Source organism: Salvelinus alpinus, chromosome 1 (genome assembly GCF_045679555.1).
Source record: "Salvelinus alpinus chromosome 1, SLU_Salpinus.1, whole genome shotgun sequence".
Lineage (NCBI taxonomy): Eukaryota > Metazoa > Chordata > Actinopteri > Salmoniformes > Salmonidae > Salvelinus > Salvelinus alpinus.
In genome coordinates, this window is record NC_092086.1 from 100521247 (window position 1) to 100548160 (window position 26914).

Sequence of the window (26914 nt, forward strand, 5' to 3'; positions counted from 1 at the left end):
AGTCAAGTGTTGCTTTAGCAGTATGCTTAGGGTCATTGTCATGCTGGAAGGTGAACCTCAGTCCCAGTCTCAAATCTCTGGAAGACTGAAACAGGTTTCCCTCAAGAATTCCCTGTATTTAGCGCCATCCATCATTCCTTCAATTCTGACCTGTTACCCAGTCCCTGCCGAGGAAAAACATCCCCACAGCATGATGCTGCCACCACCATGCTTCACTGTGGGGATCGTGTTCTCGGGGTGATGAGAGGTGTTGTGTTTGCGCCAGACATAGCGCTTTCCTTGATGGCCAAAAAGCTCAATTTTAGTCTCATCTGACCAGAGTACCTTCTTGCATATGTTTGGGGAGTCTCCCACATGCCTTTTGGCGAACACCAAACGTGTTTGCTTATTTTTTTCTGTAAGTAATGGCTTTTTTCTGGCCACTCTTCTGTAAAGCCCAGCTCTGTGGAGTGTACAGTTTAAAGTGGTCCTACGGACAGATACTCCCATCTCCGCTGTGGAGCTTTGCAGCTTCTTCAGGGTTATTTTTGGTCTCTTTGTTGCCTCTCTGATTAATATTCCACCCACCACTGCGACCTGTATGCTCTTATCGGCTGGTCCTCGCTACGTATTCGTCGCCAGACCCACTGGCTCCAGGTCATCTATAAGTCTTTGCTAGGTAAAGCTCCGCCTTATCTCAGCTCACTGGTCACGATAACAACACCCACCTGTAGCATGCGCTCCAGCAGGTATATCTCACTGGTCATCCCCAAAGCCAACACCTCCTTTGGCCGCCTTTCCTTCCAGTTCTCTGCTGCCAGTGACTGGAACGAATTGCAAAAATCGCTGAAGCTGGAGACTTATATTTCCCTCACTAACTTTAAACATCAGCTATCCGAGCAGCTTACCGATCGCTGCAGCTGTACATAGCCCATCTGTAAATAGCCCATCCAATCTACCTACCCCCCATATTGTTTTTATTTACTTTTCTGCTCTTTTGCACACCAGTATTTCTACTTGCACATCTATCACTCCAGTGTTAATTTGCTAAATTATAATTACTTGCTACTATGGCCTATTTATTGCCTTACCCCCTCACGCCATTTGCACACACTGTATTTAGACTTTCTTTTTTTCTATTGTGTTATTGACTGTACGCTTGTTTATTCCATGTGTAACTCTGTGTTGTTGTTTGTGTGGCACTGCTTTGCTTTATCTTGGCCAGGTCGCAGTTGTATATGAGAACTTGTTATCAACTAGCCTACCTGGTTAAATAAAGGTGAAATAAATAAAATATTAAAAAATGCCCTCCTTGCCTGGTCCGTGAGTTTTGGTGGGCAACCCTCTCTTGGCAGGTTTGTTGTGGTGATATATTCTTTCCATTTTTTAAATAATGGATTTAATGGTGCTCTGTGGGATGTTCAAAGTTTCAGATTTTTTTTAGAACCTAACCCTGATCTGTTCTTCTCCACAACTTTGGCCCTGACCTGTTTGGAGAGCTCCTTGGTTTTCATGGTGCCGCTTGCTTGGTGGTGCCCTTTGCTTAGTGGTGTTGCAGACACTGGGGCCTTTCAGAACAGGTGTGTGTGTTTATAATATAAATATACTGAGATCATGTGACAGATCATATGACACTTAGATTGCACATAGGTGAACTTAATTAATGAAATAATGTGACTTCTGAGGGTAATTGGTTGGACCAGATCTTATTTAAGGGCTTCATAGCAAAGGGGGTGAATACATAAACACGCACCACTTTTCCTTGACTATTTTGTGCATGTCCATTACATGAAATCCAAATAAAAATCCATTAAATTACAGGTTGTAATGCAACTAAATAGGAAAAACGCCTCTGGGGATGAATACTTTTGCAAGGCACTGTATATGTATGTATTTATGTATGTATGTATGTTGAGCATCGCTTGACAACCATTTTCAGGTCAGATTTAAGTCCAAGCTGGAACTCTGCATTTTAAGGAACATTCAGTCTTGGTACGTACAGGGCATTTGGTAAGTATTCAGACCCCTTCCCCTTTTCCACATTTTCTACGTTACAGCCTTATTCAAAAAAATATATATATATATGTTCCCTCTTCTACACACAATACCCCGTTTTGATAAAGCAAAAGTGGGTTTTTAGTTAAAAAATAATACATAAATACCTTATTTACATGTATTCAGATCCTTTGCTTTGAGACTCGAAATTGAGCTCTGGTGATCAATGAAAACAGGATGCATTCTTGAGATGTTTCTACAACTTGATTGGAGTCCACTTGTTGTAAATTCAATTGATTGGACATGATTTGGAAAGGCGCACACCTGTCTATATAAGGTCCCACAGTTGATGGTGCATGTCAGAGCAAAAACCAAGCTATAAGGTTGAAGGAATTGTCTGTAGAGCTCCAAGACAGGATTGTGTCGAGGCACAGATCTAGGGAAGGGTACCAACACATTTCTACAGCGTTGAAGGTCCCCAAGAACACAGTGGCCTCCATCATTCTTAAATGGAAGAAGTTTGGAACCACCAAGACTTCATAGAGCTGGCTGCCAAGCCAAAGGGAGCAATTGGGGGAGAAGGGCCCTGGTCAGGGAGGTGACCAAGAACCCAATGGTCACACTGACAGAGCTCCATAATTCCTCTGTGGAGATGGGAGAACCTTCCAGAAGGACAACCATCTCTGCAGCACTCCACCAATCAGACCTTTATGGTAGAGTGGCCAGATGGAAGCCACTCCTCAGTAAAAGGCACATGACAGCCTGTTTGGAGTTTGCCAAAAGGCACCTAAAGGACTCTCAGATCATGAGAAACAAGATTCTCTGGTCTGATGAAACCCAAGATTGAACTCTTTGGCTGGAATGCTAAGCGTCACGTCTGGAGGAAACCTGGCACCATCCCTAGGGATATGCCCTATAGTGAAGCATGGTGGTGGCAGCAACATGCTGTGGGATGTTTTTCAGCTGCAGTAGCTGGGAGACTAGTCAGGATCGAGGGAAAGATTAACAGAGCAAAGTACAGAGAGATCCTTGATGAAAACCTGCCCCAACGCGCTCAGGACTTCAGACTAGGGTGAAGGTTCACCTTCCAACATGACAATGACCCTAAGCACACAGCCAAGACAACACAGGAGTGGCTTCGGGACAAGTCTCTGAATGTCCTTGAGTGGTCCAGCCAGAGCCCGGACTTGAACCTGATCGGACATCTCTGGAGAGACCTGAAATTAGCTGTGCAGCGATGCTCCTCATCCAACCTGACAGAGCTTCAACAAAATATTGAGTAAAGGGTCTGAATACTTATGTAAATGTGATATTTCAGTTTATTTTTTTATTTGCAAACATTTTCTTTTTCATTATGGGGTATTGTGTGTAGATTAATGAGGGGAAAAATCTACATACAATACCCCATAATGACAAAGAAAAAACATGTTTTTAGATAACCTAAAACACAATTTGCTAAATTATTGACCTCCTGAAAGGTGATTTCATCTCCCGCTGTCTGGTGGAAGCAGACTGAACCAGGTTTTCCTCTAGGATTTTGCCTAGCTCCATTCCGTTTCTTTATTATCCGGAAAAACTCCCCAGTCCTTAACGAGGATAAGCATACCCATAACATGACGCAGCCACCACAATGAGAATATGGAGAGTGGTACTCAGTAGTGTGTATTGGATTTTCCCTAAACATAACACTTTGTATTCAGGACATGAAGTTAATTTCTTTGCCACATGTTTTGCAGTATTACTTTAGTGCTGCCTTGTTGAAAACAGGATGCATGTTTTGGAATATTTTTATTCTGAACAGGCTTCCTTCTTTTCACTCTGTCAATTAGGTTAGTATTGTGGAGTAACTACAATGTTGTTGATCCATCCTCAGTTATCTCCTATCACAGCCATTAAACTCTCTCACTGTTTTAAAGTCACCATTGGCCTCATGGTGAAATCCCTAAGTGGCTTTCTTCCTCTCCAGCAACTGAGTTAGGAAGGACGCCTATATCTTTGTAGTGACTGGGTGTATTGATAATAACTTCTGTAATTAATAACTTCACCATGCTCAAAGAAATATTCAATGTCTGCTTTTTTATTTTATACCCATCTACCAATAGATGCCTTTGTGAGGCACTGGAAAACTTCCCTGGTCTTTGTGTTTTGAAATTCACTGCTCAATACATAATTGTATGTGTGCGGTACAGAGATGAGGTAGTCATTCAAAAATCATGTTAAACGTTGTTATTATTGCACACAGTGTGTCTATGCAACTTATTATGTGACTTGTTTACTCCTGAACGTATTTAGGCTTGCCACAACAAAGAGGTTGAATATGAATTACTCAAGACATTTCAGATTTTCATTTTTGATTAATTTGTAAACATTTCAAAAACATAATTCCACTTTGACATTATGGGTTATTGTGTGTAGGCCAGTGACAAAAAAATCTAGATATTAAATTGTCCATCATTACTGCAGTGCAAGCCTATTTGGGTAGCTTCTCAAAATAAAATCATTTCAATCTTACCTTTTTATAGCAAGAAATCTGTTACGTCATATTCCACTGAATTTGTTGTGTGGGCCCTGATGCGTTAAGAAACCTCTGCAGGCATCAATTCCAAATGAACGGAACAGACTGGCAAAAGCAACATCGGGAAAACAATGAATTTAAATGAATAAATTACAACAAATTAGCTTAATGATTATTTGCACAACCTTGATTTGAGAAGTTATTGCTGTGATCTGAGGACTCTAGTTCTAAATCATGAGCATCTGAAAGTCTGTCTTTTGACACTATTGTTGTTCTACATTGTTAAAATAGGACCCATTAGTTATAGGCTAGGCCTATTTCATAGGAACATGCAACCACTGTCGTGTGTGTGTGACTCCCTCTTGATTTATATTCAGCCGATTCCTCCCCTCTCCTCTCCATAGATGTTTAAGGCAACACACACACGCACCTCTGTGGACAGAGGACAGGATGTCAGAAACGGCTAGTTATCAGATCACATTACCACTTACCTGAAGTCAGGTGTAGGGCAAAAATAGAACCATGCCACCTGTTCCCTGGATCCTGTTCCGTTTCCAATCACTTAAAGAGCAGCTGATTCATTCAATTATTCATCCATCCATTTTCATAGCTTAGCAGCATAAACTGGGTGTTTTGTTCTCTTATCTGCATCCACAGCACAGCAGCCTGTGTACACTACATGTGGATCAGACATTGTTGACCGAACAGGAGACCTTCACATGTTTAAATAAGCCCACCTCTGTCTGTCATCTCATTGTGTTTTTACATGACAAGGTGTACTGTATCACTTGTGTAGTCCTGCTCCATAATTGTAAGGGAAAGAGGGAGGCTCGCTCGGGTGGTGCTAGCACATGAGCAGATATAATACATTGCTGTAACTCCGATTTTAAGGTGTCCTACTAATTTGAAAGATTGCTCAGAAAACCAGGTGTTTTAATCGGCGCATGCTTTCCTTTGATTATGATCGTACGATGATTTAAGATAGTTATGTTAACCACCTTATTGTGCTTAATGCCATACTCTGTCTACTACCATAATCATTTTAAAACCAGATTATTGGTGTGCATGGAAACTTACTCATTGCCACATAGGTCTAACATGATGGTTGCCTTTCTTCCACAGTGTTACATCCCCTCTCCAAAACATGTTGTTTCAGGTCATTCATCAATACATTTTTAGGTTTTGTACAATCCACTTGCTATCAGTCTCATACTGAAAATGAATATAGGAGGCATCAGAATTTTTGACTTTCAACATAATATATTCATTTTGGTTACGCCATTCAAGTTGCACCTTTATTGGCTCTGATAATGTGATGACATCTTGCTCTGATGTAATAGCCCTCCCCATTTCCTCAGCTGTCAGTCAAATTGGGAGGAAGGAGCCGGGAAGGGTGAAGGTGAGGCTACACGAGTGTTGCCCTCCTCAGTGGCCTTTGTTTCTACATGGCTTTGTAGAACATGCAGTTGCTCAGTGGAGCACAGCGCTTAAGTGGGCCACAGGGAGTGAGAGCAGGCTGACAAAGTGCCTAGGGATGGGGGGGTGTAAGGGGCGGCAGGTGCCCTGTTTACATCCAGAAAGTCATTCCTCTCCTTGTCTCCTAATCATCAGGGGTCTCGTCAGGGGCAGGCTGCAGGGAGCAGGTGGGCTTTGTGTAGTATAGTCAGACAGGGCCCTGCACTTTAGCTCTCCTTTGGCAGAGTGCATGGAGCAGAAGAAAAATGGAACCTGTAGAGACTAGAGGAGAGAGCGTGACCAGCAGGTAACCTCTGGATCCATCACTTAGCCATGTCAGCATCATCTCCCTGGCACCGACTGTCACTGTCAAGTTAGTTTCTGTTGTCTGCTGTGTTCCTAGCATCGCCCTGTGGTCAGGTACCTGGGCTTTTGGAGCTTTTTACACCATGTTATCAGGCTATCAGCAGAACATATGGAAAGTTAACTGAGAGACATTAAAAGGCCATCAACAAATCAGAGATGGAACAATAAGTGAATTAAGTCATATAGGATTTTCATCTTCACCGGATGCTGAGAGCTCTTCAACATGTTGAAAGTCTTTCTGCCTTGGGTTTTATCAACTGGCTAATACATTACAGAAACAAGGGGAATACTTCAACCCCTGCTGCACCATAAAAGTATAGGCTATGTTCCTTCCACTGAGAGGTTTCAGTTTGAAAGTTGTGACTGACGGCAGAACAACAGCAGCAGAATGTTCTGCCAGGTCTCTGGTTCTTTCTGTGAACAGCATGGAACCACCTGTCTGAATCAGTGCTCAACTGTTTCAGTTTTTTAGCAATAAAGGATGGGGAAAAATCCTATTAAATCCAGCCTCTTGAGTTGAATGGGAATGATGTCGCTCTCTGTGCATTCAGACCACAACACCTGTTAACCTCCGGTATATCACTGAAGATGAACAGAGAGAGAGAGAGCGAGATGGTGGAGGCCAGGCAGACCCTGGAGAGATGCAGAGCTATTAGGAGACAGGTTAATTAACCAGGAGAGGCTTGGTCATGGAAACTAAGTTGAGCAGAAGAGGGTGGGGGCACCGCGGAGGACAGAGGAGGAGGAGAGGTGGCTGTTCTATGATTAGCCTACATGCAGCGTTACTGTGAATGTCTCCCAAGTCCTCATCTCACTATACCTCTGTGTGTTCAAGGTTTGGTCGTTAGCCAATAAAGATGGATTCTAAATCACTGACACCCTGCATTTTGGGACATCTATGGATGTGTTCCAATGCAGAGGTGAGAGAACAAAGTAAAAAAAACGTGGTTTGACAGTGGACATGACCAGATTTTCACAAAATGAACCGAAATGTGTTTGGCAATAAATAAATCAAAAGATGTCTGAATGATACAAAACAATTGGAAGTTGTAAAGAAATCCAGATTTGTGAGAGCAGAGAATGAAAGTGCAGCTCATTAGGGCTGTTAAATATTAACTGGATTTTATTGCTATGAACACAGAGACGAGAACTCGCTGCTTAGACCACTGACTCATACACTACCTTAGTGACCTAAGTACATTCTGTACTGCTGGCCACAGTTGCCTGTTGCATGAGTGCAGCAGCTATAATATCACAGGTACAGTCAGTGTGATGGCTTCCTAGTACCGTGTGACTTACTGGAGCAATTAGGGTTAAGTGCCTTACTCAAGGGTACATTGGCAGATTGTTCATCTAGTCGGCTCCGGGACTCGAACCAGCAACCTTATTGGTTACTGGCCCAACACTTTTAACTGCTAAGCTACCGGCAATTTCTATGGTACTGTGAATGCAAAAGTGAATGTTGTGCATAGACGATTGGCACAGAAGCTTACTTCCTGTCTTGCCAGGATCTGAATGATCACTGTTCATTAGTCAACCTGTATATTATAATAATAATATTATAGTTATTGTCAAATCATTGAGGATTTCTGTCTCTGTGAGTGATATTGATTTTCAAATCCCAGACCCATGAAAACAAAAAGGAGAGCCGCACATTCTAGGAGCTCAGATGCAATAATTGAGTAATCTAATATCCAACGTTTGGACAGACAAGCTGTCTTCATCAGGGTATAATGACAAACACTGCGGGTCACTAATTTATATAGTTTCAAAGGACACACAGGTGTCTGTGATCATGGCCGGGTGTGGCTTGATGTCATTGGTTGATTTACAGATATAAATAGAACATTAAAAAAAACATAAATGGATAGCATATAGTCATACAATTTGGCTAAATAGGCCTACAAACATTTACAATGAATATCAAAATCGCAAGAATGGCTTCAGATCGAAGTCTACTTTGAGATCAAAGGGAGCAAAGGGTCTTTTAAATTAATGATCCAGGCAGCCTCTCGTTTTAACAATAAATTGTCGAGGTCACCCCCTCTCCTAGGGAGGGTGACGTGTCCGATGCTGATATAACGTAGGGACAATATAGTGGTTTGCTTCCAAAAAGTGGGCCGCAACTGGGTATGTCGAGTTTTTGCACGTGATGGTGCTACGATGCTCAGAGATTTTTACTTTTAATTTGCGCTTCGTTTTACCCACCTCATTTTTACCACAAGAACAAGTTATAAGATAAATATCTACCTTAGTGGAGCATGTGATAACACCTTTTGATTGGGATCTCCTCCAATGGCACTTATCGTTTGAGTAGGGGTGTTAACCCCGGTGTCCTGGCTAAATTCACAATCTGTCCCTCATACCATCACAGTCACCTAATCATCCCCAGCTTACAATTGGCTCTTTCATCCCCGTCCTCTCCCCTGTAACTATTCCCCAGGTCGTTGCTGTAAATGAGAATGTGTGCTCAGTTGACTTACCTGGTAAAATAAGGGTTAAATAAATTAATAAAAGTGCCTTACTCAAGGGCACATCAGCAGATGTTTCACCTAGTCGGCTCAGGGACTCAAACCAGCAACCTTTTGGTTACTGGCCCAACACTTTTTTAACCTCTAAGCTACCTGCCATTTCTATGGCACTGTGACTGAATCTGTGCATAGATGATTGGTACAGAAGCTTACTTCCTGTCTTTCCAGGATCTGAATGATCACTGTTCATTAGTATATAATAATAATATTGGCAAATCATCTAGGATTTATGTAATATTGATTTTATACTCCCAGACACACCTTTTCATAAATTGTTCTGGTAATGTGTGTGCAAACCAAATTGAGAAGAAGGTTGCTTGTGGTTCGTTGCAGTGGAGTTTGTTTAGCCACTGTGGTGCTAGGCCAGAGTTCAGAGCTTGTGGTTCTCTATAGTCCCCTCCGTCTATGGCTCTGGTCGTACCCAGTTGACCAATGTGTCCTCTCTCCTGCAGGCGCCATGCAGACCCCTGAGGCAGGCGCTGAATCCGCCTCCACTGTCCACACCGCTGTGCCTGTGCAGCCTGCAGGCTCCGCCCAGCAGGTGACCTCTCAGGTGCCTGTCCAGCAACAGGTAGTGTGTGTGTGTGTGTGTGTGTGTGTGTGTGTGTGTGTGTGTGTGTGTGTGTGTGTGTGTGTGTGTGTGTGTGTGTGTGTGTGTGTGTGTGTGTGTGTGTGTGTGTGTGTGTGTGTGTGTGTGTGTGTGTGTGTGTGTGTGTGTGTGTGAGATTTGTATCTAACGCTTCGCTGTGTTGTTGCAGGCCCAGACTGTTCAACAGGTTCAGCATGTATACCCAGCACAACAGGTGCAGTACGTGGAGGAGAACAGTGGCGTCTATACCAACGGGAATATGTGAGTGTTTAGTGTTGTTCACCCATTTTTTGCCACCACTCTGCTGCAGTGGCACTATACATAGTTGCTTTAATGTATTCTCTGTAGTCAATGGCAACAGCTAAAGTCACTTCGCAGCAGCATTTCTGCCACACAAACATGGCAGGGGCAGTACAAGCACAGTGAAGTAGTGTTTGAATATGTGCAGTCACCTGGAGATGACCAGGACTATCTAGAAGTGCTACGGAGTCTTCTCCTGGGCTTGGGGGACAGGATACACTCTCTACTGACTAGCCCAGGCTGTGGCTGTCCCATAGTGACAGACACACAGTCACAGACAGACAGGGGTCTCTGAGGGAGGGGCTCAGGGAGGGGTACAGCCCGGCTAACAGGCGAGCTGAACACAGTCTCACTTCAGGGCAGAACAAGTGAGCTGAGCACACACTTACACACTATCTATTTGAGTCTGTTAACTGTGTGTTAGTACCACATTCTTGTCTCCTCCAAAGAAGTAGACAGAAAAGAGTACAGTAATGTCTTCTACATGAAAAAGGGCAGTGGCTATTTCTTACAGTTCAGATGATTTGTCAACAAGAATCATGCCAGTGCCCCAAACTTTAAAAGTGCAGTAACTGCAGTCAACTTTATTTTGGACGCAGTAATTGCAGAATAAAACCGGTTATTTTGGACACAACATACTGCAGTTATACTGACCTCTGACTGCAATTTTCTTTTGTACGGTCAGAGTTCTGGCATAGGTCTTATAAAAGGTTGAGAATATGTTTCTGGTCCACTTGAATTGAGACCTGCTATCATAAAGGGAGTTGTGTCAAGCCACTGAAGGGTGCCATTATATCAGAGGCCAGGTTAATGGAGTGACTGCAGTCAAAATGACAAACACAGAAATCTCTGTCAGCACGGCCACTCCTCAGGTGATTTGAGTAACTATGGAAACTCCACTTTCAATAACACAGGAATATTGCATGCCCACGAAGGCTCAGAATGGTACCGCTAATTCACATCCAATAGGCACTCTAGCACTCTATTGAAACTTGCCTTTATGTAAAGGGAAATTATCCTGAACCTATTGCTCTGGGGGGAAATGTGTAACTTTTTCCTCTACTATATTTGCCCAGACGGACATACTCGTACTCCGAGCCCCAGCTGTACAGCCAGAACAGTGGAGGGAGCTACTTTGACACGCAGGGCAGCTCATCCCAGGTGTCCACGGTGGTGTCATCCCATGGCATGGCCAACAACGGAGGGGGGAACGGGGGGCTGACCATGGGTCTGGCTGGGGGGCAGATCATCAGCAGCTCTGGGGCCTACCTCATCGGGGGCAACACCATGGATAACTCTGCCCCCCACCCAGCAGCCCAGACCACCCGAGCCTCCCCGGCCACTGTGAGTGTACGGCCCCCCTCTACTTACTATTCTCCGTCCCTGTCTGTCCCTGTCTGTCCCCGTCCGTCCCTGTATGTCTGTCTGTCTGTCAGGCCACTCCGTTCTGCCTGTCATAATGCATATCTGAAGCCTTTCTTCAGTAACTATAGCACCACTTAGCTACTTCATGTCGGTGTCGGAGAATGTCTGTAATTGTGTTGTCTCCCTATTTCCTGTGGTCTTCTCAGCTAGTACTTCAGTTTTCTATAGTCATCTACCCATCCAGTACTGTGAAACGGAATTTCCTCTCTTGTGCTGTGTTTTAGCTACAGTGTAAATAAATAGTAATCTCCACCATAATATTTGTTGGTTCTGCTTTACTGTCTAGCGAAGCGTTTAGACTTGAGTGCAGTCCACCGCAGTGGATCTGTGCTACCTTCTGGTGGCTGAATATGGTAGTTTCACAATATGGTAGTTTCACAGCTTCTGAGATAATTTCTTATATTATTGTGGTGTTAACTTTTTTCATTGTTTTGCTTGACTTTCAAAAGAAGAAGTATGTCCATGTACAGACAGACAGACATTAAATTGAATTTAAGTTTAAACTGACTTCGCAAAGCTGGGCTTTTAGGAGTAATTTGGATAATGCTTGCTTTAGGATCTGTCCTGGATTTTCAGATTTTCTATGTGTGTCAGTATTTTCATTGTTCTACTGCAACTTCGTCCTTTGTTGTTTTTCCTTCCATTTTTTTTGCTCCTTGGTCTATCAGATTGAAATGGCGATTGAGACACTCCAAAAGACTGAAGGTTTATCCAGTCAGAGAAGCTCGCTGCTCAACAGCCATGTAAGTCACCACTCTAAACGCCTCACCTTGCCTGCATAGCTGTGCTCCCTCTCTTCTAGTATCTCCAGCTCTCCTTCTCTTCTGGTATCTCTAGCTCTCCCTCTTCTGGTATCTCTAGCTCTCCCTCTCTTCTAGTATCTCCAGCTCTCTCTCTCCCCCTCTTCTAGTATCTCCAGCTCTCTCTCTCCCCCTCTTCTAGTATATCCAGCTCTCTCTCTCTTCCAATATCTCTAGCTCTCCTTCTCTTCTAGTATCTCCAGCTCTCCCTCTCTTCTAGTATCTCCAGCTCTCCCTCTCTTCTAGTATCTCCAGCTCTCTCTCTCTCTCTCTCTCTCTCTCTTCCTCTCTTTCACTCTGTGGTGATGGGGATGCCTCCTGTGCTCTGATTTAAATGTTTCACTCCTTTAGTTAATTGTGCTTTTAATGCCAGGTCAGTGGGTGATGGTGTTTTACAGACAAGTGGGGGAGGGTGACACATGGGACAATCTGCTAGTGACATACCTGTGTGTAATTGACACCATACACCCCCCCCCCCTCCCCCTCCCCCGCAGCTGCAGTGGCTACTGGATAACTATGAGACAGCGGAGGGGGTGAGTCTGCCTCGCTCCACCCTCTACAACCACTACCTGCGCCACTGCCAGGAGCAGAAGTTGGACCCGGTCAACGCTGCTTCCTTTGGGAAACTCATCCGCTCCATCTTCATGGGGCTCCGCACGCGTCGCCTGGGCACACGGTGAGCTACTGAGAGAACAGACACACTCTAGTTTTGACCTCTCTCTCTCCTCTTCTTCTAGCCTATCTCTACGTCTTCAGCCCTGCTCTCTCTTCTCTTCTTCTATCCTATCTCTACTCCTCCAGTCCTACTCTCTCTCCTCTTCTTCTATCCTATCTCTACGTCTCCAGTCCTACTCTCTCTCCTCTTCTTCTATCCTATCTCTACGTCACCAGTCCTCCAGTCCTACTCTCTCTCCTCTTCTTCTATCCTATCTCTACGTCACCAGTTCTCCAGTCCTACTCTCCTCTTCTTCTATCCTATCTCTACGTCTCCAGTCCTCCAGTTCTGTTCTCTGTATCTTCTCTAACTTGAGTATTTCCCTTTTCCTTGGCCTTTATTTTTTTCCCTTCTGTCTTCATTAGGATTTCATGTTTGGTATTACAGCATGTTTGATTGGTATAGTGTTCTTCAGTACTGAGAACAGTTAGCTGATCATTCCTGACTGTGTGTGTTGCAGAGGGAACTCGAAGTACCACTACTATGGGATCCGGTTGAAGCCGGACTCTCCTCTCAACAGACTGCAGGAGGACATGCAGTATATGGCCCTCAGACAGCAGCCTGTCCAACAGAAACAGAGGTACAACACACACACACATACACACACACACACACACACACACACATACATACAGTACTGACTGAGGCATTGTTATTGTAGGTTTAAGCCGATGCCGAAGGTTGATGGTGTATCTGGGGAGAACTTCTCAGGCGGAGGCCAGCACACCCCCAGTGCAGCGGAGCAGACTGTCATCGCACAAAGCCAGCACCACCAGCAGTACCTGGGTGAGTGAGCAGTGTGTATGCTTACTAACTGACTTGCAGCGTCAATAGATTGATACCGTTTGATGGTCCCAGAAGGTCTATTTCTTGACACAATTTGTTTGATAGTAAGTGCTCGTCTGCTGAGTTCTGTTAGCAGTCTCCTAAGTGTTCTCCTGCTGAGTTCTGTAAGCAGTCTCCTAAGTGTTCCCCTGCTGAGTTCTGTAAACAGTCTCCTAAGTGTTCTTCTGCTGAGTTCTGTAAGCAGTCTCCTAAGTGTTCCTCTGCTGAGTTCTGTAAGCAGTCTCCTAAGTGTTCCTCTGCTGAGTTCTGTAAGCAGTCTCCTAAGTGTTCCTCTGCTGAGTTCTGTAAGCAGTGTCCTAAGTGTTCCTCTGCTGAGTTCTGTAAGCAGTCTCCTAAGTGTTCCTCTGCTGAGTTCTGTAAGCAGTCTCCTAAGTGTTCCTCTGCTGAGTTCTGTAAGCAGTCTCCTAAGTGTTCCTCTGCTGAGTTCTGTAAGCAGTCTCCTAAGTGTTCCTCTGCTGAGTTCTGTAAGCAGTCTCCTAAGTGTTCCTCTGCTGAGTTCTGTAAGCAGTCTCCTAAGTGTTCCTCTGCTGAGTTCTGTAAGCAGTCTCCTAAGTGTTCTTCTGCTGAGTTCTGTAAGCAGTCTCCTAAGTGTTCCCTGTCGGTTATATCCTGCACTGAACCATTGATACCATTTTCTCAGCCTTTAGCATTTCCTTGTTAAATATCTACCCTGTTTGTTTCTCTGCTTTTTTACTGGACTGATAACGTGAGTTGTTGTTGACCTTGATTTCCATGTGTCCCTCCTGACAGACACATCGCGGGCCCTGCCAGACTTTGTGGAGCTGGACCTGGGAGAGACTAACGTGGACAACGTCAGCCCAGATGACATCAAAGCTCTCCAGTCACTCTACAGAGAGCACTGTGAGGTCAGAGATTATCCATCACCTCTAACAACATTTCACATCAAAGTTTTGTATTATGCTAAATGTGCAAATGAATGGGAGCTTTCTTTGGCATAAGAATCATAAAACACGGGACGAGATGTTAAAAACTGTCCATTGTGCCAATAGATGGTATGCACTCACATGAGATTTGCCGTGATGTTGACAGAGTGGCATGGGAGGTTTATTTCTTAGACTGGGTTAAGATGTCAATTTTGGGACACATCCTCAGTAGTGTGCCTTCGAATCAGTGGGTGTTTCGGCCTTTAATTACTAAACACCCTCATCAAAGGTGGCCAGCTAAAGGGTGATCAAGCCTTAGCTTGTGTCCCATGCCCAATTAAGATTTCCCACGGGACTATGCAAGGCAGGGGCGTCCTCTTCCCTGAGCCAGCCCTACAGCTGACCGCATACCTCATATGCCCTCCTCAAGTTGGAGGGATCTGAATTGGGTTCTCAGGTGGGGGTGGGGGGGTCATGAAATTATAGCCCAGCAAGGGTCCTTCCGTTTGATCCAGATCCACTGGCTGCCTCTTTCAGCTGCTTGAGAAACTGCTCTGACGGTCTGCCGCAGAGCCTGTCCATGGATTCCAAGTTCTTTCAGCAACCTGATGGTGGAAGAAGCCACGAATCCTCTGCATCCCACTTCAATTGGCCAGACTTTTGCATTCCAGCCACGCTGAGTTGCGTCTGCTGCCAACTCTGTGTAACGCAGTTTCTTACGCTCGTAGGCCTCTTCAACAGAGTTTTCCCACGGGACTGTGAGCTCTATGATGTACACAGCCTTTCGTGAAGGGGACCAGAGTACCATGTCTGGCCTAAGGTTGGTAGAAGCAATCTCAGGTGGAAAAATGAGTTGCTGGCCAATATCGACAAGCATCTTCCAGTCCCGGGCCATGCCTAGGTGTCCAGTTTCTGGCTTTGTAGGAGGATGCTTGGGCCTTTTCTGTCCCTCCCGGATGAATGTTGTTGTTTTGACGGGATTGCTTGTTTTTGGAGGTAATGAATTGGTTGCACTCCTCTTGGTCTCAAGTGCTGCAGCCAGGCTCTTGAGGACCTGATTGTGCCTCCAGGTGTAGCGGCCTTGTGAGAGGCTGGTCTTGCAACCTGTCATTATATGCCTGAGAGTCGCTGGAGCTGGGCAGAGGGGGCAGGTCGGGTCCTCGCCATACCATTGATGTAGGTTTTTTGGTGATGGAAGCACATCATAAACAGCTCTTATGATGAAGCTGATGTTGCTTGCCTCCATTTGCCAAAGCTCACTCCAGTTGATCTTTCTCCTCTCCAGGCCTTCCCACCGCGTCCATTGCCCTTGTTTAGCAAGAGAGACAGCCTTTGCACTTCTTGCAGTCTCCTCCTGTCTGCGCACCTCCTCGACCACCAGCTTCCTGCGTTCAGATGTTGTTGCCTTATGGAACGTTGGTTTGCTTGCTGCCAGGCCAAAGCCTCCTCTTCCATGCTGGATATTCCCCACAATGTCTTGGTGTCTCAGGGCTGATGTTGCTTGCTGCACAGCCTTGGATGATGTCCATTTCCGTCCAGTTTGTAGGGGAGGTGCAGCCTTGCTAATGGTATGGTCTTTGGAGTCCTTCAATGTCATCTGAAGTCTTACTTTAGAGCACTTGTACTCCTCCGTTAGACTTGTAAGTGGTAGTTCAAGGACCCCTTTGCCATAGAGGCCGATGTTACTCAGGCATCGTGGGACACCCAGCCATTTCTTCACGTATGAGGTAATGGTTCGCTCCATCTTCTCCACTGTTGTTATTGGGACCTCATAGACGGTGAGTGGCCACATTACCCGGGGGAGAAGTCCAAACTGTAGGCACCAAAGCTTGAGCTTCCCAGGCAGTAGGGTCTTGTTGATGTTCTCAAGTCCGTCGGCGATGTCCTGTCTTACTTGCTGCACTTGATCTTTATCTCGGAGGCTTTCGTTGTACCATCTACCCAGGCTCTTGACGGGTTGCTCAGACACCGTTGGTATCGGGTCATCTCCAATGCAGAACCTCACATCTTTAAGCTGTCCCTTGACTATGGAGATGCTTCGAGATTTGCTTGGCTTGATTTTCATCCGGGCCCACTTGATGTTATCCTGCAGTTTTGCAAGTAGCCGCCTGGTGCATGCTGCAGTGGTGGTCAGTGTAGTCATGTCATCCATGTATGCTCGGATAGGTGGGAGACGGAGCCCTTCCTTAGTTCTCTCACCGCCGACCACCCATCTCGATGCCCTGATGATGACTTCCATGGCCATAGTGAAGGCCAGAGGTGAAATTGTACAGCCTGCCATTATGCCCACTTCCAAGCGCTGCCATGTTGTTGTGAAGTCAGGTGTTGTAAAACACAATTGCAGGTCTTGGAAATAGGCCTTTACCAGTGTAGTGATGGGTTCTGGTACGTGGAAAAAGTTGAAGGATTCCCAGAGGAGTTCATGGGGAACTGAGCCAAAGGCATTGGCCAGGTCGAGGAAGATGACATAGAGGTCTCTCTTGTCTTTCTTAGCTGTTTGGATCTGGTGCCAAATCATACTAGTATGTTCCAGGCAACCAGAGAAACCAGGAATGCCTGCTTTCTGTACAGATGTATCAATGTACTTGTTCCTTTCCAGGTAAGTGGACAGCCTCTGTGCTATTATACTGAAAAAGATCTTCCCTTCGACGTTGAGAAGGGAGATTGGTCGGAATTGACTGATGTCTGTCGCATCCTTCTCTTTCGGGATTAGCACACCACCAGCCCTTCGCCATGCCTTTGGTATTATTTCCTTCTGCCACACTATCCTCATGAGCCTCCAAAGAAAGCGTAGAACATCCGGGGCGTTCTTGTAGAGCTTATATGGTACTCCATTAGGCCCAGGAGCCGAGGCCGCTCTTGCTCGTCGGACAACGTTCTCTACTTCCTTCCATTTTGGAGGGTCAGTGTCCAGATTGAATTCTGGTGGTTGAATAGGTGGGATGTCATGTGGGATGATTATCTGCTCATGCCTTTTCGTGTCCTGGTGGACCTTTTCCAGATGTTCTTCCAGTTCTGGCTTTGGAGTTTTTAGGATTCCGCACTTTTCCTTTGCGAAGAGGTCTTTGACAAACTTAAAGGGGTTTTTATAGAACCGTGTTCTTGAGTGTTCCTTCTTCCTACGAAGTTTCCTTAAGTTTTCCGCTCTTCGCAAGGTTGCCAGCCGACATTTGATGTCTGCTTGGAGTAGCATGAGACCTCTCTCTGCATCAGAGGCCTTCTTCCACTGCTTTCTCAGCTGCCTTCTCTCTCTGACAAGTATCTCGATCTCTTGCTGCCTCCTAGATTTGGCTGGCGCGGGTGGTGTCTTGCCACTTCTCCTTTCGTTTACTCCAAAGCGCTCTTCTCCGTAGTGGTAGATAATGTCTCCCATCCTTTCAAGCTTTTTCTCTGCTGTTCCTACCTGTTGTTCCAATATTTTTGTCAGGTCGTTGTTGATTGTTTCCCACTCTCTCTTTTCAACAGCTTTGGGCCACTTCACACTCGGTCTGTGCCCTTTGACCTTTTCCTCTTTTAGAGGTCTCTGTGGTTGGGTGAGTTCATCCACCGGCATTTCTGTGCTTGTGTTATCCTCCTCCGTTACAGGGGTGCTGATGCTCTGCGAACTTTGGTTTGCGTCCCGTCGCTGTGCTTCATTCGACTGATTTGACTGGCTGCTTCGTAAGAAGTACTGGTCAATGCGAGGTCCCTGTCTCTGCTCTACCAAGCACCTTTTCCTCCCTTGATGGATCCTTAACCCCCTTGCCGATGTTACTCTCTCCCAACCACAGCTGCACACCTGAAGTGTGTGTCCTGCTGCTGTTATGGTTGTCTCATGTGCTGTGTTCCTACTCGTAGTCGTTTCCATTCCTGGGTCCGTAGCCGTGTGATCAGTCGTTGAGCCATCTTGCGCCCCAGCTCTCGCAGGCTCTAGGGGTATGTTCCTTTGTTGACTTTCAGTAGCACTTAGCGGGTGTCTCCAACATACTGAAGCAGCGTCGGAGACTGCCAACATGGGTAGCTAGCCCATTACAGCCCCATTGGGGTCTATTCCCTCCGGTCAGCTGTCTTTCCAAGCTGTCACACAGACTTTCCTATGTTGTCAGCTGTCCTTTCACAGCAGTCACTGGACAAGTCCAGATAATCAGAATCATAAAACATGGGACGAGATGTTAAAAACTGTCCATTGTGCCAATAGATGGTATGCACTCACATGAGATTTGCCGTGATGTTGACAGAGTGGCATGGGAGGTTTATTTCTTAGACTGGGTTAAGATGTCAATTTTGGGACACATCCTCAGTAGTGTGCCTTCGAATCAGTGGGTGTTTCGGCCTTTAATTACTAAACACCCTCATCAAAGGTGGCCAGCTAAAGGGTGATCAAGCCTTAGCTTGTGTCCCATGCCCAATTAAGATTTCCCACGGGACTATGCAAGGCAGGGGCGTCCTCTTCCCTGAGCCAGCCCTACAGCTGACCGCATACCTCATATGCCCTCCTCAAGTTGGAGGGATCTGAATTGGGTTCTCAGGTGGGGGTGGGGGGGTCATGAAATTATAGCCCAGCAAGGGTCCTTCCGTTTGATCCAGATCCACTGGCTGCCTCTTTCAGCTGCTTGAGAAACTGCTCTGACGGTCTGCCGCAGAGCCTGTCCATGGATTCCAAGTTCTTTCAGCAACCTGATGGTGGAAGAAGCCACGAATCCTCTGCATCCCACTTCAACTGGCCAGACTTTTGCATTCCAGCCACGCTGAGTTGCGTCTGCTGCCAACTCTGTGTAACGCAGTTTCTTACGCTCGTAGGCCTCTTCAACAGAGTTTTCCCACGGGACTGTGAGCTCTATGATGTACACAGCCTTTCGTGAAGGGGACCAGAGTACCATGTCTGGCCTAAGGTTGGTAGAAGCAATCTCAGGTGGAAAAATGAGTTGCTGGCCAATATCGACAAGCATCTTCCAGTCCCGGGCCATGCCTAGGTGTCCAGTTTCTGGCTTTGTAGGAGGATGCTTGGGCCTTTTCTGTCCCTCCCGGATGAATGTTGTTGTTTTGACGGGATTGCTTGTTTTTGGAGGTAATGAATTGGTTGCACTCCTCTTGGTCTCAAGTGCTGCAGCCAGGCTCTTGAGGACCTGATTGTGCCTCCAGGTGTAGCGGCCTTGTGAGAGGCTGGTCTTGCAACCTGTCATTATATGCCTGAGAGTCGCTGGAGCTGGGCAGAGGGGGCAGGTCGGGTCCTCGCCATACCATTGATGTAGGTTTTTTGGTGATGGAAGCACATCATAAACAGCTCTTATGATGAAGCTGATGTTGCTTGCCTCCATTTGCCAAAGCTCACTCCAGTTGATCTTTCTCCTCTCCAGGCCTTCCCACCGCGTCCATTGCCCTTGTTTAGCAAGAGAGACAGCCTTTGCACTTCTTGCAGTCTCCTCCTGTCTGCGCACCTCCTCGACCACCAGCTTCCTGCGTTCAGATGTTGTTGCCTTATGGAACGTTGGTTTGCTTGCTGCCAGGCCAAAGCCTCCTCTTCCATGCTGGATATTCCCCACAATGTCTTGGTGTCTCAGGGCTGATGTTGCTTGCTGCACAGCCTTGGATGATGTCCATTTCCGTCCAGTTTGTAGGGGAGGTGCAGCCTTGCTAATGGTCTGGTCTTTGGAGTCCTTCAATGTCATCTGAAGTCTTACTTTAGAGCACTTGTACTCCTCCGTTAGACTTGTAAGTGGTAGTTCAAGGACCCCTTTGCCATAGAGGCCGATGTTACTCAGGCATCGTGGGACACCCAGCCATTTCTTCACGTATGAGGTAATGGTTCGCTCCATCTTCTCCACTGTTGTTATTGGGACCTCATAGACGGTGAGTGGCCACATTACCCGGGGGAGAAGTCCAAACTGTAGGCACCAAAGCTTGAGCTTCCCAGGCAGTAGGGTCTTGTTGATGTTCTCAAGTCCGTCGGCGATGTCCTGTCTTACTTGCTGCACTTGATCTTTATCTCGGAGGCTTTCGTTGTACCATCTACCCAGGCTCTTGACGGGTTGCTCAGACACCGTTGGTATCGGGTCATCTCCAATGCAGAACCTCACATCTTTAAGCTGTCCCTTGACTATGGAGATGCTTCGAGATTTGCTTGGCTTGATTTTCATCCGGGCCCACTTGATGTTATCCTGCAGTTTTGCAAGTAGCCGCCTGGTGCATGCTGCAGTGGTGGTCAGTGTAGTCATGTCATCCATGTATGCTCGGATAGGTGGGAGACGGAGCCCTTCCTTAGTTCTCTCACCGCCGACCACCCATCTCGATGCCCTGATGATGACTTCCATGGCCATAGTGAAGGCCAGAGGTGAAATTGTACAGCCTGCCATTATGCCCACTTCCAAGCGCTGCCATGTTGTTGTGAAGTCAGGTGTTGTAAAACACAATTGCAGGTCTTGGAAATAGGCCTTTACCAGTGTAGTGATGGGTTCTGGTACGTGGAAAAAGTTGAAGGATTCCCAGAGGAGTTCATGGGGAACTGAGCCAAAGGCATTGGCCAGGTCGAGGAAGATGACATAGAGGTCTCTCTTGTCTTTCTTAGCTGTTTGGATCTGGTGCCAAATCATACTAGTATGTTCCAGGCAACCAGAGAAACCAGGAATGCCTGCTTTCTGTACAGATGTATCAATGTACTTGTTCCTTTCCAGGTAAGTGGACAGCCTCTGTGCTATTATACTGAAAAAGATCTTCCCTTCGACGTTGAGAAGGGAGATTGGTCGGAATTGACTGATGTCTGTCGCATCCTTCTCTTTCGGGATTAGCACACCACCAGCCCTTCGCCATGCCTTTGGTATTATTTCCTTCTGCCACACTATCCTCATGAGCCTCCAAAGAAAGCGTAGAACATCCGGGGCGTTCTTGTAGAGCTTATATGGTACTCCATTAGGCCCAGGAGCCGAGGCCGCTCTTGCTCGTCGGACAACGTTCTCTACTTCCTTCCATTTTGGAGGGTCAGTGTCCAGATTGAATTCTGGTGGTTGAATAGGTGGGATGTCATGTGGGATGATTATCTGCTCATGCCTTTTCGTGTCCTGGTGGACCTTTTCCAGATGTTCTTCCAGTTCTGGCTTTGGAGTTTTTAGGATTCCGCACTTTTCCTTTGCGAAGAGGTCTTTGACAAACTTAAAGGGGTTTTTATAGAACCGTGTTCTTGAGTGTTCCTTCTTCCTACGAAGTTTCCTTAAGTTTTCCGCTCTTCGCAAGGTTGCCAGCCGACATTTGATGTCTGCTTGGAGTAGCATGAGACCTTCTCTCTCTGCATCAGAGGCCTTCTTCCACTGCTTTCTCAGCTGCCTTCTCTCTCTGACAAGTATCTCGATCTCTTGCTGCCTCCTAGATTTGGCTGGCGCGGGTGGTGTCTTGCCACTTCTCCTTTCGTTTACTCCAAAGCGCTCTTCTCCGTAGTGGTAGATAATGTCTCCCATCCTTTCAAGCTTTTTCTCTGCTGTTCCTACCTGTTGTTCCAATATTTTTGTCAGGTCGTTGTTGATTGTTTCCCACTCTCTCTTTTCAACAGCTTTGGGCCACTTCACACTCGGTCTGTGCCCTTTGACCTTTTCCTCTTTTAGAGGTCTCTGTGGTTGGGTGAGTTCATCCACCGGCATTTCTGTGCTTGTGTTATCCTCCTCCGTTACAGGGGTGCTGATGCTCTGCGAACTTTGGTTTGCGTCCCGTCGCTGTGCTTCATTCGACTGATTTGACTGGCTGCTTCGTAAGAAGTACTGGTCAATGCGAGGTCCCTGTCTCTGCTCTACCAAGCACCTTTTCCTCCCTTGATGGATCCTTAACCCCCTTGCCGATGTTACTCTCTCCCAACCACAGCTGCACACCTGAAGTGTGTGTCCTGCTGCTGTTATGGTTGTCTCATGTGCTGTGTTCCTACTCGTAGTCGTTTCCATTCCTGGGTCCGTAGCCGTGTGATCAGTCGTTGAGCCATCTTGCGCCCCAGCTCTCGCAGGCTCTAGGGGTATGTTCCTTTGTTGACTTTCAGTAGCACTTAGCGGGTGTCTCCAACATACTGAAGCAGCGTCGGAGACTGCCAACATGGGTAGCTAGCCCATTACAGCCCCATTGGGGTCTATTCCCTCCGGTCAGCTGTCTTTCCAAGCTGTCACACAGACTTTCCTATGTTGTCAGCTGTCCTTTCACAGCAGTCACTGGACAAGTCCAGATAATCAGAATCATAAAACATGGGACGAGATGTTAAAAACTGTCCATTGTGCCAATAGATGGTATGCACTCACATGAGATTTGCCGTGATGTTGACAGAGTGGCATGGGAGGTTTATTTCTTAGACTGGGTTAAGATGTCAATTTTGGGACACATCCTCAGTAGTGTGCCTTCGAATCAGTGGGTGTTTCGGCCTTTAATTACTAAACACCCTCATCAAAGGTGGCCAGCTAAAGGGTGATCAAGCCTTAGCTTGTGTCCCATGCCCAATTAAGATTTCCCACGGGACTATGCAAGGCAGGGGCGTCCTCTTCCCTGAGCCAGCCCTACAGCTGACCGCATACCTCATATGCCCTCCTCAAGTTGGAGGGATCTGAATTGGGTTCTCAGGTGGGGGTGGGGGGGTCATGAAATTATAGCCCAGCAAGGGTCCTTCCGTTTGATCCAGATCCACTGGCTGCCTCTTTCAGCTGCTTGAGAAACTGCTCTGACGGTCTGCCGCAGAGCCTGTCCATGGATTCCAAGTTCTTTCAGCAACCTGATGGTGGAAGAAGCCACGAATCCTCTGCATCCCACTTCAACTGGCCAGACTTTTGCATTCCAGCCACGCTGAGTTGCGTCTGCTGCCAACTCTGTGTAACGCAGTTTCTTACGCTCGTAGGCCTCTTCAACAGAGTTTTCCCACGGGACTGTGAGCTCTATGATGTACACAGCCTTTCGTGAAGGGGACCAGAGTACCATGTCTGGCCTAAGGTTGGTAGAAGCAATCTCAGGTGGAAAAATGAGTTGCTGGCCAATATCGACAAGCATCTTCCAGTCCCGGGCCATGCCTAGGTGTCCAGTTTCTGGCTTTGTAGGAGGATGCTTGGGCCTTTTCTGTCCCTCCCGGATGAATGTTGTTGTTTTGACGGGATTGCTTGTTTTTGGAGGTAATGAATTGGTTGCACTCCTCTTGGTCTCAAGTGCTGCAGCCAGGCTCTTGAGGACCTGATTGTGCCTCCAGGTGTAGCGGCCTTGTGAGAGGCTGGTCTTGCAACCTGTCATTATATGCCTGAGAGTCGCTGGAGCTGGGCAGAGGGGGCAGGTCGGGTCCTCGCCATACCATTGATGTAGGTTTTTTGGTGATGGAAGCACATCATAAACAGCTCTTATGATGAAGCTGATGTTGCTTGCCTCCATTTGCCAAAGCTCACTCCAGTTGATCTTTCTCCTCTCCAGGCCTTCCCACCGCGTCCATTGCCCTTGTTTAGCAAGAGAGACAGCCTTTGCACTTCTTGCAGTCTCCTCCTGTCTGCGCACCTCCTCGACCACCAGCTTCCTGCGTTCAGATGTTGTTGCCTTATGGAACGTTGGTTTGCTTGCTGCCAGGCCAAAGCCTCCTCTTCCATGCTGGATATTCCCCACAATGTCTTGGTGTCTCAGGGCTGATGTTGCTTGCTGCACAGCCTTGGATGATGTCCATTTCCGTCCAGTTTGTAGGGGAGGTGCAGCCTTGCTAATGGTCTGGTCTTTGGAGTCCTTCAATGTCATCTGAAGTCTTACTTTAGAGCACTTGTACTCCTCCGTTAGACTTGTAAGTGGTAGTTCAAGGACCCCTTTGCCATAGAGGCCGATGTTACTCAGGCATCGTGGGACACCCAGCCATTTCTTCACGTATGAGGTAATGGTTCGCTCCATCTTCTCCACTGTTGTTATTGGGACCTCATAGACGGTGAGTGGCCACATTACCCGGGGGAGAAGTCCAAACTGTAGGCACCAAAGCTTGAGCTTCCCAGGCAGTAGGGTCTTGTTGATGTTCTCAAGTCCGTCGGCGATGTCCTGTCTTACTTGCTGCACTTGATCTTTATCTCGGAGGCTTTCGTTGTACCATCTACCCAGGCTCTTGACGGGTTGCTCAGACACCGTTGGTATCGGGTCATCTCCAATGCAGAACCTCACATCTTTAAGCTGTCCCTTGACTATGGAGATGCTTCGAGATTTGCTTGGCTTGATTTTCATCCGGGCCCACTTGATGTTATCCTGCAGTTTTGCAAGTAGCCGCCTGGTGCATGCTGCAGTGGTGGTCAGTGTAGTCATGTCATCCATGTATGCTCGGATAGGTGGGAGACGGAGCCCTTCCTTAGTTCTCTCACCGCCGACCACCCATCTCGATGCCCTGATGATGACTTCCATGGCCATAGTGAAGGCCAGAGGTGAAATTGTACAGCCTGCCATTATGCCCACTTCCAAGCGCTGCCATGTTGTTGTGAAGTCAGGTGTTGTAAAACACAATTGCAGGTCTTGGAAATAGGCCTTTACCAGTGTAGTGATGGGTTCTGGTACGTGGAAAAAGTTGAAGGATTCCCAGAGGAGTTCATGGGGAACTGAGCCAAAGGCATTGGCCAGGTCGAGGAAGATGACATAGAGGTCTCTCTTGTCTTTCTTAGCTGTTTGGATCTGGTGCCAAATCATACTAGTATGTTCCAGGCAACCAGAGAAACCAGGAATGCCTGCTTTCTGTACAGATGTATCAATGTACTTGTTCCTTTCCAGGTAAGTGGACAGCCTCTGTGCTATTATACTGAAAAAGATCTTCCCTTCGACGTTGAGAAGGGAGATTGGTCGGAATTGACTGATGTCTGTCGCATCCTTCTCTTTCGGGATTAGCACACCACCAGCCCTTCGCCATGCCTTTGGTATTATTTCCTTCTGCCACACTATCCTCATGAGCCTCCAAAGAAAGCGTAGAACATCCGGGGCGTTCTTGTAGAGCTTATATGGTACTCCATTAGGCCCAGGAGCCGAGGCCGCTCTTGCTCGTCGGACAACGTTCTCTACTTCCTTCCATTTTGGAGGGTCAGTGTCCAGATTGAATTCTGGTGGTTGAATAGGTGGGATGTCATGTGGGATGATTATCTGCTCATGCCTTTTCGTGTCCTGGTGGACCTTTTCCAGATGTTCTTCCAGTTCTGGCTTTGGAGTTTTTAGGATTCCGCACTTTTCCTTTGCGAAGAGGTCTTTGACAAACTTAAAGGGGTTTTTATAGAACCGTGTTCTTGAGTGTTCCTTCTTCCTACGAAGTTTCCTTAAGTTTTCCGCTCTTCGCAAGGTTGCCAGCCGACATTTGATGTCTGCTTGGAGTAGCATGAGACCTTCTCTCTCTGCATCAGAGGCCTTCTTCCACTGCTTTCTCAGCTGCCTTCTCTCTCTGACAAGTATCTCGATCTCTTGCTGCCTCCTAGATTTGGCTGGCGCGGGTGGTGTCTTGCCACTTCTCCTTTCGTTTACTCCAAAGCGCTCTTCTCCGTAGTGGTAGATAATGTCTCCCATCCTTTCAAGCTTTTTCTCTGCTGTTCCTACCTGTTGTTCCAATATTTTTGTCAGGTCGTTGTTGATTGTTTCCCACTCTCTCTTTTCAACAGCTTTGGGCCACTTCACACTCGGTCTGTGCCCTTTGACCTTTTCCTCTTTTAGAGGTCTCTGTGGTTGGGTGAGTTCATCCACCGGCATTTCTGTGCTTGTGTTATCCTCCTCCGTTACAGGGGTGCTGATGCTCTGCGAACTTTGGTTTGCGTCCCGTCGCTGTGCTTCATTCGACTGATTTGACTGGCTGCTTCGTAAGAAGTACTGGTCAATGCGAGGTCCCTGTCTCTGCTCTACCAAGCACCTTTTCCTCCCTTGATGGATCCTTAACCCCCTTGCCGATGTTACTCTCTCCCAACCACAGCTGCACACCTGAAGTGTGTGTCCTGCTGCTGTTATGGTTGTCTCATGTGCTGTGTTCCTACTCGTAGTCGTTTCCATTCCTGGGTCCGTAGCCGTGTGATCAGTCGTTGAGCCATCTTGCGCCCCAGCTCTCGCAGGCTCTAGGGGTATGTTCCTTTGTTGACTTTCAGTAGCACTTAGCGGGTGTCTCCAACATACTGAAGCAGCGTCGGAGACTGCCAACATGGGTAGCTAGCCCATTACAGCCCCATTGGGGTCTATTCCCTCCGGTCAGCTGTCTTTCCAAGCTGTCACACAGACTTTCCTATGTTGTCAGCTGTCCTTTCACAGCAGTCACTGGACAAGTCCAGATAATCAGAATCATAAAACATGGGACGAGATGTTAAAAACTGTCCATTGTGCCAATAGATGGTATGCACTCACATGAGATTTGCCGTGATGTTGACAGAGTGGCATGGGAGGTTTATTTCTTAGACTGGGTTAAGATGTCAATTTTGGGACACATCCTCAGTAGTGTGCCTTCGAATCAGTGGGTGTTTCGGCCTTTAATTACTAAACACCCTCATCAAAGGTGGCCAGCTAAAGGGTGATCAAGCCTTAGCTTGTGTCCCATGCCCAATTAAGATTTCCCACGGGA

At 46.8% G+C, this 26914-nt stretch overlaps 1 protein-coding gene across 3 annotated transcripts in view; it reads left to right on the top strand.

Annotated features, from left to right (window-relative positions):
* LOC139536592 (transcription factor RFX3-like) overlaps window positions 1-26914 on the top strand; it is a 46315-nt gene that overhangs the window by 3433 nt on the left and 15968 nt on the right. The window contains exons 2-9 of one of the 3 annotated variants that reach the window (XM_071337244.1): window positions 9294-9412; window positions 9600-9691; window positions 10807-11080; window positions 11824-11898; window positions 12450-12631; window positions 13131-13250; window positions 13332-13456; window positions 14267-14382. In XM_071337244.1, the coding sequence (XP_071193345.1) occupies window positions 9299-9412; window positions 9600-9691; window positions 10807-11080; window positions 11824-11898; window positions 12450-12631; window positions 13131-13250; window positions 13332-13456; window positions 14267-14382 (1098 nt within the window). In that variant the 5' untranslated portion in view covers window positions 9294-9298. The remainder of the gene's footprint in view (window positions 1-9293; window positions 9413-9599; window positions 9692-10806; window positions 11081-11823; window positions 11899-12449; window positions 12632-13130; window positions 13251-13331; window positions 13457-14266; window positions 14383-26914) is intronic. The other 2 variants (XM_071337252.1, XM_071337260.1) reach the window with 2 other exon arrangements.